Source organism: Heterodontus francisci, chromosome 1, assembly GCF_036365525.1.
Source record: "Heterodontus francisci isolate sHetFra1 chromosome 1, sHetFra1.hap1, whole genome shotgun sequence".
Lineage (NCBI taxonomy): Eukaryota > Metazoa > Chordata > Chondrichthyes > Heterodontiformes > Heterodontidae > Heterodontus > Heterodontus francisci.
The window spans coordinates 94189939-94202563 of NC_090371.1; the positions used below are offsets into that span (position 1 = coordinate 94189939).

The 12625-nt window shown below is 45.1% G+C and overlaps 1 protein-coding gene across 1 annotated transcript in view; it reads left to right on the plus strand.

Annotated features, from left to right (window-relative positions):
- The window catches only part of itga1 (integrin, alpha 1), a 292234-nt gene that overhangs the window by 89126 nt on the left and 190483 nt on the right, over positions 1–12625 (plus strand). Inside the window, exon 6 of the mRNA XM_068032751.1 lies at positions 8317–8444. Within this exon, the coding sequence (XP_067888852.1) occupies positions 8317–8444 (128 nt within the window). The remainder of the gene's footprint in view (positions 1–8316; positions 8445–12625) is intronic.

Genomic DNA, 12625 nt, shown 5'->3' on the forward strand with positions numbered 1-12625 from the left:
ATGCACCTGTGCGATTTTCCTGGAGACTGCCAATTGACAGGCCGCCTCCAGGGCCCCTGTCCAATTAAAGACGGCAGGCAGGCAACATGGACAGGAGGGCCACTTGGAGCGCCTGAGGCTGTGGCCAGCCAACAGCTCCACCTGGAGAGGTGGGCGCTGCTGATGTAGGTACCGTGAGGTGCCCTCTGAAGACTTCAAACATTTTAAAAAATAAGTGATGCCAGAGTTTCCAGGCCAACATTGTGGAGGGGGTAGCCCTTCACTGGTCTTCAGGCAACCGCCGAGCTTCAGTGAGGGGCCCGTGTGTCATTGGAAAAATTGCAGATGTGAGGAAATAGGCCACTCAATTGCATTAAAAATGAGAGTAATTGATGTTCTGCTGCTTCCCTGTGGGTAACCCTCCTCCCCAAGATGCCACCTCCAGAAAAATTGGGCACAAGTGACATCAAGTTGGGCAACCGGCACATCACACTCCTGTGCGCAATTGCTGGCATGCCTGCCTCCAAAACCCACCACTGCCTCGGGAGAAAAATCCAGCCCATGGTATGTGAAAGTTTGCATTCTGTACAGACCTTTTTATTTTAAAAAAAGAATGTGTATCTGTGTTTCTGACATAAACAGAGGGTGGTCTGGTTTGAACACTAGCCAATTTAGTGCTACTGTGCTCAGAGTCGTAATCTGATAGATGGCTCACAACCAAGCCATATCTCTCTGATGTTTTAGAGAGAGAGAGAATCTGCATGGTTTTGATCTCTATAAAGTCAAGGAGCAAGAGACGGATATTCTTTGCAGCTTACTAAACAATATACAATATTTCTTCTCCCTTGAGAGAAAACCTTATACTCTTCTCCAGTCAGCTCTGTTCATGAACTCAGTGTGAAACTGAGTTCGACATGCCACTGGACTATGGTTTCTGTCAACATTGTCAATGCTGCCAAACTGGTGGCTTAGCAAAACCTTTGACATCACACAAGACTTCTTATAATCTTTGTATTTCTGATTTTATTTAGAAAGATTTTCGCAAACATACTGCTACAGAAAGTGACTAGTGACATTTTTTACCCCTGAATTTTAAATGTTTCTTTAAGCAGTGGTGTAATGGTATTATCACTGGACTAGTAACCCAGAAATAAAAGCAAAATACTGTAGATGCTGGAAAGCTGAAATAAAAACAGACAGTGCTGGAAATACTCAGCAGGTCAGGCAGCATCTGTTGCGAGAGAAGCAGAGTTAATGTTTCAGGTCGATGACCTTTCATCAGAACTGGCAAAGGTTAGAAAAGAATTAGGTTTTAAGCAAGTGAAAGGGGTGGGGGAGGGGTTAGTGGGGAAGAGAGCAAAAGGGAAGGGGTGTGATAGGGCAGAAGAGATTAAAGAACATAGTTGTCCTGGGACAAAGGCAAAGAGTGTGTTAATGCTGGTGGTGAAAGATAAAGCATTAGTCCAGAAAAACAGGCACATAATTTTAAAAAAATGAAAATCTAAAAATATAAAAAAGGCCAGTCAGGCTCTGAAGTTATTGAACTCAATGTTCAGTCTGCAAGGCTGTAGAGTGCCTAATCATAAGATCAGGTGCTGCTCCTCAAGCTTGCATTGATATTCACTGGAACACTGGAGCAGGCCAAAGACAGAAATGTTGGCATAAGAGCAGGTTGGTGTGTTGAAATGCAAGCGACCGGAAGCACAGGGTCATGCATTCGGACTGAGCGGAGGTGTTCCGCAAAGCGGTCGCCCAATCTGTGTTTGGTCTCCCCAATATAGAGACGCCCACATTGTGAGTAGCGAATGCAGTATACTAAATTGAAGTAAGTACAAGTAAATTGCTGCTTCACCTGGAAGGAGTGTTTGGGACCTTTGATGGTGAGGAGAAAGGAGATAAAAGGGCAGGTATTACACCACCTGCGATTGCATGGGAAGGTGCTGTGGGAAGGGGACGAGGTGTCAGGAGTGATGACGGAGTAGACCTGTGTGTTGTGGAGGGAACGATCCCTTTCAAATGCTGACAGGGGAGGGGAAGGGAAGATGTGTTTGGTCGTGGCATCATGATGGAGGTGGAGGAAATGGCGGAGGATGATCCTTTGGATGTGGAGGCTGGTGGGGTGGAAAGTGAGGACAAGGGGAACCCTGTTGCAGTTCTTTCAGGGAGGGAGAGGGCTGAGGGCTGAGGGCTGAAGCTGGGGAAATGGGTCAGACACGGTTGAGGGACCTGCCAACCACAGTGGGGGAGAATCCTGACTGGAGGAAAAGGAAGACATGTTAGAAGCGCTGTTGTAGAAGGTTGCACCATCTGAACAGATGCGTCAGAGATGGACAAACTGGGAGAATGGGATGGAGTCCTTACAGGAAACAGGGTGTGAGGAGGTGTCAGAACAGGCCCAGCAGAGGTGGTGGCACAGTGATATACGGTCAGGGGGGCATTGCCCTGGGAGTCTCAACATCGACTCCAGATCCCATGAAGTCTCGTGGCATCAGGTCAAACATGGGCAAGAAAACCTCCTACTGATTACCACCTACCACCCCACCCCCGCTCAGCTGATGAATGAGTACTCCCCCATGTTTAACAGCACTTGGAGGAAGCCATGAGAGTAGCAATGGCCCCGAATGTACTCTGGGTGAGGGACTTCAATGTCCATTACCAAGAGTGACTCAGTAGCACCACAACTAATTGAGCTGGCCGAGTCCTAAAGGACATAGCTGCTAGACTGGGTCTGTGGTAGCGGCCTGCTATCTGACCCGAACCCGACGGGACCCGACGACATGTGTCGGGTTCGGGTCGGATCGGTCACATCTTCCGGGGCCGGCTTTCGGGCTTGGGTCGGGTCGGGCCGAGTCCTGATCGAGTCAGGTCGATTTGGGCCAGACACACACGGTAAGTGTTCTGCTGGTAAGTATTAAAAATGAAAAAACTTCCCTAAGCTGGGAGTCCGGGACGAAACTGAGTCTGCGCAGTGAGCAAGTGACGTCACTATGACGTCTTGCGCATACGCTGCAGCGTCTTGCAGGTTCGATGTCAGGAACGTAAGTAATGGGATGGTCGGGTCGGACTGAGTAGTTGCGGGATTCGGGTCGAGTCGGGCTCGGGGCAAAATTGGAGGGACTCTGGCCAGGACGGGCTTGGGCCAGCTGTGGTTCGGTCGGGTTCGGGTCGGGTTCTTTTTCCCGACCTAAAGCAGGCATCTAGTCTGGGGCAGGTGGTGAGAGAACAAGAGGGAAAAATATACTTGACCTCATCCTCACCAATCTGCTTTCTGCAGATGCATCTGTCCATGACAGTATTGGTAGGAGTGACCACCGCACAGTCCTTGTAGAGACAAAGTCCCATCTTCACATTGAGGGTACCCTCCATCGTGTTGTGTGGCACGACCACCGTGCTAAATGGGAAAAAGTTCGAACAGATATAGCAATGCAAAACTGGGCATCCAGGAGGCACTGTGGGCCATCAGCAGCAGCAGAATTGTATTCAATCTGTAACCTCGTGGCCCGGCATAACCTCCAGTCTACCATTACCCTCAAGCCGGGGGACCAACCCTGGTTCAGTGACGAATGCAGGAAGGCATGCCAGGAGCAACATCAGGCATATCTCAAAATGAGTTGTCAACCTGGTGAAGCTACAACACAGGACTATTTGTGTGCCAAACTGCGTAAGCAGCATGCAATAGACAGAGCTAAGCAATCCCATAACCAATGGATCAGATCTAAGCTCTGCAGTCCAGCCGCATCTAGCCGTGAATGGTGATGGACAATTAAACAACTGACTGGAGGAGGTGGCTCCACAAATATCCCAATACTCAATGATGGGTGAGCCGAGCACATCAGTGCAAAAGGTAAGGCTGAAGCATTTGCAACAATCTTCAGCCAGAAGTGCAGAGTTGATGATCCATCTCGGCCTCCTCCAGAAGTCCCCAGTATCACAGATGCCAGTCTTCAGCCAATGCGATTCAGTCCACGTGAGAAATGATTGAAGGCACTGGATACTGCAAAGGCTATGGGCCCTGACAATATTCCGGCAATAGTACTGAAGACCTGTGCTCCAGAGCTTGCCGTGCCTCTACCCAAGCTGATCCAGTACAGCTATAACACTGGCATCTACCCGGCAATGTGGAAAATTGCCCAGGTATGTCCTGTACACAAAAAGCAGGACAAATCCAACTCGGCCAATTACCGCCTCATCAGCCGGCTCTCAATCATCAGTAAAGTGATGGAAGATGTCATCGACAATGCTATCAAGCGGCACTTGCTAAGCAGTAACCTGCTCGGTGATGCTCAGTTTGGGTTCCGCCAGGGCCACTCAGCTCCTGACCTCATTACAGCCTTGGTTCAAACATGGTCAAAAGAGCTGAACTCAAGAGGTGAGGTGAGAGTGACCGCCCTTGACATCAAGGCAGCATTTGACCATAAAAGGCATCAAGGATCCCTAGCAAAACTGGAGTCAAAGGGAATCAGGAGGAAAGCTCTCTGCTGGTTGGAGTCACACCTAGTGCAAAGGAAGATGGTTGTGGTTGCTGGAGGTCAATCATCTGAGCTCCAGGACATCACTGAAGGAGTTCCTCAGGTAGTGTCCTAGGCCCAACCATTTTCAACTGCTTCATCAATGATCTTCCTTCAATCGTAAGGTCAGAAGTGGGGATGTACACTGATGATTGCATAATTAAAAGCAAAATACTGTGGATGCTGGAAATCTGAAAAAAAAACAAGAAATGCTGGAAACACTCAGCAGGTTTTGATTTAGATTTAGAGATACAGCACTGAAACAGGCCCTTCGGCCCACCGAGTCTGTGCCGACCATTAACCACCCATTTATACTAATCCTACACTAATCCCATATTCCTACCACATCCTCACCTGTCCCTAAATTCCCCTACCACCTACCTATACTAGGGGCAATTTATAATGGCCAATTTACCTATCAACCTGCAAGTCTTTTGGCTGTGGAAGGAAACCGGAGCACCCGGAGGAAACCCACGCAGACACAGGGAGAACTTGCAAACTCCACACAGGCAGTACCCAGAATTGAACCCGGGTCACTGGAGCTGTGAGGCTGAGGTGCTAACCACTGCGCCACTGTGCCGCCCCAGCATCTGGCAGCATCTGTGGACAGAGAAGCAGAGTTAACATTTCAGGTCAGTGACCCTTCTTCAGAACTTCTCCAGATGATTGCACAATGTTCAGCACCATTCGTGACTCCTCAGATACTAAAGCCGTCCGTGTAGAAATGCAACAAGACCCTGGACAATATCCAGGCTTGGCTGATAAATGGCAAGTAACATTTGCACAACACAAGTGCCAGGCAATGACCATCTCCAACAAGAGAGAATCTAACCATCTCCCCTTGACATTCAATGGCACTACAATTTCTGAATCTCCCACTATCAACATCCTAGAGGTTACCATTGAACAGTAACTGAACAGGATTAGCCATATAAGTACCGTGGCTACAAGAGCAAGTCAGAGGCTAAGAATCCTGTGGCGGGTAACTCAACTCCTGACTCCCCAAAGCCTGTCCACCATCTACAAAGCACAAGTCAGGAGTGTGATGGAATACTGTCCACTTGCCTGGATGGGTGCACATCCAACAACAGTCAAGAAGCTCGACACCATCCAGGACAAAGCAACCCACTTGATTGACACCCCATCCATAAACATTCACTCCTTCCACCATCGATGCACAGTGGCAGCAGTGTGTACCATCTACAAGATGCACTGCAGCAACGCATCAAGGCTTCTTAGACAGAACCTTCCAAACCCACATCCTCTACAACCTGGAAGGACAAGGGCAGCAGGTGCATGGAAACACCACCATCTGCAAGTTCCCCACCAAGCAACACACCATCCTGACTTGGAACTATATTGCCGTTTCTTCACTGTCGCTGGGTTAAAATCCTGGAACTCCCTAACAGCATTGTTGATGTACCTACCCCACATGGACTGTAGCGGTTCAAGAAGGCATCTCACCACTACCTTCTTAAGGGCAATTAGGAATGGGCAATAAATGCTGGCCTGGCCAGCGATGCCCACACCCCATGAATGAATTTTAAAAAATTATTGGCCACTTAAGGGACTCAATTGACCTGGGAGTGGGCGGGCCATTTGCCACCTCCCCTGCTGCTGGTAAAATGGCAACAGGGGCGGGTAGGCGACAGGAATGACACCCCTCGCCTCCCATTCAATTTTATGGCTCCCACCCGGGGGATTGTATAAAATTCTGGCCCGCCTTCTTGAAATGCTACAATGTGTTGAAGGTGCTCCCATGATGCTGTCAGGTAAAGAGTGCCAAGATTTTGACCCTGTAATGAAGGAGAAACTGCAATTATATGTTAAAATCAGAATGGTGTGTGCCTTCTAGATGGTGGACTTTGTGGATTTGGGAGGTACTGTCAAAGAAGGCTTCTCAAGTTGTTGTAATCATTTGATTGGACCAGTTGGTTTGCTGGGCCAACTCTGATGGCAGTTAGGAGTTGCTGTGGAACTAGGGTCTCATCGTATGGTCGAGCATGGCTACACAACCCAAACCCGGCCAGACCAAACGACATGTGTCGGGTTCGGGTCGGGTCTCTCTTCCGGGTCCGGCATTCGGGCTCAGGTCGGGTCGGGTCGGACACAGTGCTGCCTTTTGCTCAGGGAGGGAAAGGGAGGTAAGTTAATCAACCAGAAGTCTTCAGTCAAACAGTGCTGCAGATCTGCACTTTTTATTTCCAGATTTACAGCTTTCTGTGTGTAGAGAGTTTCTGCAGTAATTAATGGCCCTACAATATCAGGTGATCTGAATATCAATATTGGTCTTTGATTGGATGCAATTAGTTGGGGGCAGAAGGAGTGGGACAGATGTTATAAATGACTTGTTAAGGCAGGAAAGTAGGAATTGTACAGCTTAAGTGCTTGTCAGTGAGCTGGTGCTGAAGAGTTCTCGCTGCAGATAAATGTTGGAGCCCTCCTGCTTCCTCACCATCATTCCTCTTCATTAGTATCATCTCCTTCATCATGTTGAAGATGCGCATCCAATGATGACTCGATGTAATGTCCCTGATGCAGAGCAAAGCTAACCAGCATGTAGCAAACCACTATCATACCTACAGTATTTCTGGCCTATATGGCAGGAAGCCCACCAGACCTTCAGACAGCAGAATTGCTGCTTGGGGACTCCAGTGGTTTGCTTGATGAGCCATGGATCTGATTGAAGCCCTGTTCGACAATTCAATGTAGGTTCCTGAAAGCAGTCAAAAGCTATTGCCCCAAGATGCCACCCTCTCTCATAATGTGGGATGAGGGGCTTGGAGGAGTCCTGTAATATAAGAATGTCATAGAAGCTGCCAGAAAAGCAAAGGTTCAGTCAGTCTACCACCAGAGGTACAGTGGGAAACTACCAGAATCCTGACGAACTGCAAGCCCCCATCCACGCTCTCCTCTCTCTTCTCCCCCTTCCCCCCCCCCACCCCACCATGAGCCCCTCAATGACAAAAGAACAAACCATAAAGGTCTCTGCTATGATCAATGTAGAGGTGATCCAAAAAGAATGTAATACGTCATTGAAATGTATTTTCAGCTTGATTTAGTATTAATTATTTCACAGGACTCACATTTATTGGTGTCAGTCATCGTTAAAAGTCTCTATTTTACAGTTAATAAAATCTAAAGAATATGTAAATATTAAATTAGTTTTGTGATATATCACATGCTGACTGTTTCCGAATGCTCATCGCTTTAGCCAGTCACCTTTCATGATTTCCTCCACAGTAATGTTTGGTAATGCCACACTTTAGTGGAGTATGTTGGCACACTGACACAATGGCTGGAGGCAGGGTCCAAGCCACCAACCTCCACAGAAAATTTTTGATCTACCAGGTGATCAAGGAGGGATGCAGTTGAAAATGCCTGAGCAAGTAGCAAGGAAAAGTGTAGTTACTGAATAACCCCGACAAAGAAGCAGAAATTGGTAGATAAAGAGGTCTGTAGTTGTGTATAATTCTGATAATAACATTATTTTGTATGATGCAACATGCTAAATTATTCCTTTTAAACAAAGTAACATGGAGATAATTTTGCAAGTCCACACTTCTGCTGGAGAGCTTCACCTATCAGCAACAGATATTCAAAATTCAGGCATGTGCTACCCAGAAATAATAATTCTGATATGTGTTGAACACAGACATGTGTGCATTTATGGTTGTTACTAGACATCACATTGGTTCCTACTCCCTTGTCCATATTCAAGTTGTGCTTGTAAATTCCAAACTGCCTGCATATTGATATTGTACTGCTGTTTTAAAATATTGTTGAACATTAGTTTCCATTTAAAAAATACTGCATTCTGTAATTGCAGCTTGCAAATCACGACTTGATATTGTGATCGTACTTGATGGTTCCAACAGCATTTACCCTTGGACCAGTGTTAACAATTTCCTTATAAAACTATTGGAAAAAATTGAAATTGGACCTCAGCAAACTCAGGTCAGTCAAATGCTTGTTTTTTTTTTAAATCTTGTTGGTTTAGTTACCTATTCAACTGAATGCTCTGGGAGATAATTTATGCAAAACTCTGATGGGACTTTGCAACAAGTGATCTTAAATGGCATTTATTCACTGAAGCAAGAAAGCTGGTTTGAGGGTAGAGGCTTCTGAATGCACATTCTAAGAGTAGAACTTCACCCATCGGGAGCACACATCAGGAAGCTGCAAGCCCTCTCCCCACATTTGTCCATTCAGTGACTCTCAATCTGACAAATTTGCAGCAGAATTTCACCAAAGTGAAAAATCCTGGCCATCATTCATATATCCTACAAAGTGAGCCCTGTTGCTGTGTTCAACACATGCAAGAAAAGTAAATCTGGGAACAAGTTGAATTGGGAATTTCCAAGATTGTGTATGATGTGATATTTATGCTACCACAATAAAATTGAGTAAATAAATGTAATATTTGAGATTAAGCATTTGTTGAGGGAAATTTACACTATAAAAAAGTTTGGCCTTGTCCATAGAGTGAAACTAAAGGTAAATATAGCTTTATTTATTTTGTTGAGATTGAGAATTATAATAATTAATGGTTAAATTAGTTTCGCAAATACTTTTAATTCGGTCAGAAATTGCCATGTTTATTTAGTGGCTGAGTGACCTGTGTGATACCAATGGTAATACTTGAGCACCATGGACAGACACTGTTAGAAACTTAGGCCGGTATCCTGCCAGGGAGGGGGTGGGGGTGTGAGTCATTGAAGACAGACAGCATCATTGCCACTGGGGGACCACTCCATGGGCCAATGAGTTCCCAAAAAGGAGGCTCCCCCCCCCCCACCCCCCTCACAAGGGGAGGCCGCTGCGGTTTACCGAGCGATCTCCGCATGCGATGACAGGGCCCCTGCTGCTGCCAAAATGGCAGCGGAGGTGGGAAGAGGCCCTAATTGGCCACTTAAGTGGCTCAATTGGCGTCTAGGTGGGTGAGCCGTCTGTCACCTTTTCTACTGCTGGCAAAATGGCATGCTGGTGGGAAGAAGTTGGGTACCCTTCCCCGACACCTTCCATTTTGCCAGCCTTCCCGCCTCGCTGTCTGTCCCCAAAGGGCTGGCAACATTCAGCCCTTCGTAATGCAATGCTGGGATGGGTTCCTCAGAAGGTTCATAAGGTCTATATAATAACTGGTGCGATTGGAGTCATGGGTTGTGGGACGAGGTTAATCTCCTCAGAACATCTGCTGCTCTACCACCATAACTTCACCGGAAGAGCAGCAGAAACCCCATGGAGTTTCCACCTCACTTGCAGCAAAGTAACAGCAGCAGAGCAGGAGAAGAGATCAAAAAGGAGTCAGTTCAGTTCCTACTTGGTGCTAATTTAACTCATCTTAGCAATGGGACACTATAACTGGTGTCAGTGTGCCTGAGTAAGTGAGAGAGAAAAATTGTCCACAATTCCTGCTTCTGATTGTTATCTTCTGACCCTAGCTGTAATGCTGACAGGCACACACTTGTGAGTTTTAAGTGAGAGCAGAACTGGGATCAGCTGTAATCATCCCATTGGCAAAACAGCCCACCAGAAGATCATTTGTACCCTTGAAACTATACTCCAGCAAGACATCTCATTTTATGTAGTGAAGTGGTGGAGACAAAATCTGGACTTTAAAAAAAGAAGTTTCTTTTTCTTGGAAAGCGGCTTTTATCAGCCAGGAAAAAAAGTTAAAAATTCCCTTGCAATAGCTGCAGCCGACGAATTTACTGCAGTATGTTCAGGGTATTTTGTTTTTCAAAAGTGGAATCAGCCTGTACTTCACAGCTCATCCAGATGTCTTTTCAACTCCTGTCTTGTTGAAAGTATAAAACAGCCTGAAATATATTACAAAACTGTAGCATATTGAGTGGTTGAGGTGACATCATAAATAGCAAGAACATAAAGCTCAAGCAATTTATCAATGTAGTTTCAATCCTAAGATGTGCTACTAACTTGGAACACACATTAAAATGTTGGAGTGTGCCTTTGTGTATATGTATTATCTCTATGTGGTTACATATTCACATGGAGATTTTATTTCCCACTTCTGGTTTTTGTTTGCCTATGAGATAGGGTGTCACGGTGGACCTGATGGGCAGTTGGCTTTTGTTTGTGTACCATGTTATTTAGGCTAGCAGTGATAGCAGGACTTACATTAACGGCTGACACATGAAATACAATAGTTTCCAATTTACAAAGCATTTCCAGTATTCGAAAGAAAGAGCTTACATTTATTTGGTGCTTTTCATGACCTCAGGACACCCTGAAGCTTTGCAGCAATGAAGTAGTTTTTTGAAGTGTAGTCACTGTTGGAATTCAGGAAACACAGCAACTAATTTGCTCACAGTAAGGTCCCACAAACAGAAATGAGATAATGGCCAGGTAATATGTTGGTTGAGGGATAGATATCAGCCAAGACACCAGGGAGAACCCTCCTGCTCTCTTTGAATAGATTTTTACATCCACTTGAGAGGGTAGATGGGGCCTCGGTTTAATCTCTCATCTGAAAGACACTACTTCTGACAGTTCAGCATCCGCTCAATTTTGCGCTGGATTTTCAGCTTGAATTATGTGCTCAAATCTCTGGGGTGGGACTCGAATCCACAACCTTCTGACCCACAGATGACAGTCCTACCACTGATCCATGGTTGACACACAACTTCTGAATGGTAGCAAATTCAAATATTATAATTCATCCATCACTGGAATTTAACATACAGCATGCTGCAAAGGCCATAGCTGTTTACTACCAGCAGTAACCCTAACAGACACCAACCAGAGATTTATTTTTTTCTCTTTCTATCACACCCCTCCCAACCCCCAATAATTGAGAATGCAATCTAAGCTTGGTGTCCACATGCTAACAGCAATACAGAAGATGAATGAAGAGAGAATTGCCAAGTAACTAGATGTCACGGCCTTGTTGTCTTCAGTCTGACTTGAAATTTACAATACTGCCTTATTGTTTATATAGTATATAACATAGCCGAGCTTGAATAGAAGACTAGAATGGCCATGTTGCAGGCATGCATCAATTAAACAGTATTTGCTTCTCATAATAATAGAAAGCATTCATTTTCTTCAGCATGCCTTGAATCACCAGCTGCAGTTGTGATTTATATTTAGTTCTGTGCTGTACATACCGTGTTCTTTGTCTGCATCTGTATGGACCAAGAATGACGTCCACTTTCTCTCAATTCCCTGCTATTCCATAAAAGGAAAGAAGAGTCTTAATGAAGCCATTTGAACTGATTTTCCTGCTACACAAAACTGCTACATAGCCTGAAACTGCAGAACTCAAATGTCAAATATACACAGCAACAATATTATCAAAATGAATATCAAAAATCAGTATGTGCATTCGGATAATAGAATAATAGCTCCCTTGAAGAAGAAAATGGTCAAATTCTGGAAATGATTTCAAGCCCATATTTTTCACATTGCCGTTGCAGCCACATTGTTTTAATTTAATATAATTTACTTGTCCAGTGTAAGCTAATATCAGTGAACTATTAACTTCCCTGTTTTCAACCAATTGCATTCAACTAGGGTTCTTGGCTGACTGAGAATTCATCAAATAAATTTACATGATAAGGCAATGGTACAGTGACAGATACCATACAAAATTTGTATTATATAACTATCCTCCCTCGACAGACATAACAGCATTCCTCCAGTCCTAGTCAGACCCCACACAGCCTTTTGCTGGAGAAATAATCCTGCTGTACTCCTCCAAGACAACGCTTGCCGTAGAAGTGAATTAAACCGAGTCTTTAACCATCTGCTATTTTGGAAGTCAATTGAGGCATTTCAGGCTTTCAACCCAAGAAAAATTAAGTTGTTACTGATGGCAGTCTACTGATCTAAACAGTGCCAAATATCCAACTGCTGTAAGTAACTGGATTGATTTTATCCCAGAAGTGCTATTTGACCTGCTAATAGTGTCAGAAGCAGCCTGCTTTCAAGCTTCCGTTTCTTCTTCCATTCTCTCTTCTATTGGTATAAGAGAACTATAGCCAGCCTTCAGGCTGAGTGATTCTAAAACTTAGTTTCCATGTCCAGCCAACATATGTTGCTTGCAGTTTTTATATATTATATTTTGTACTACAGCTGTATGTCTCAGTGACAGTTGATGAAGGCTTTAGTTATATTTT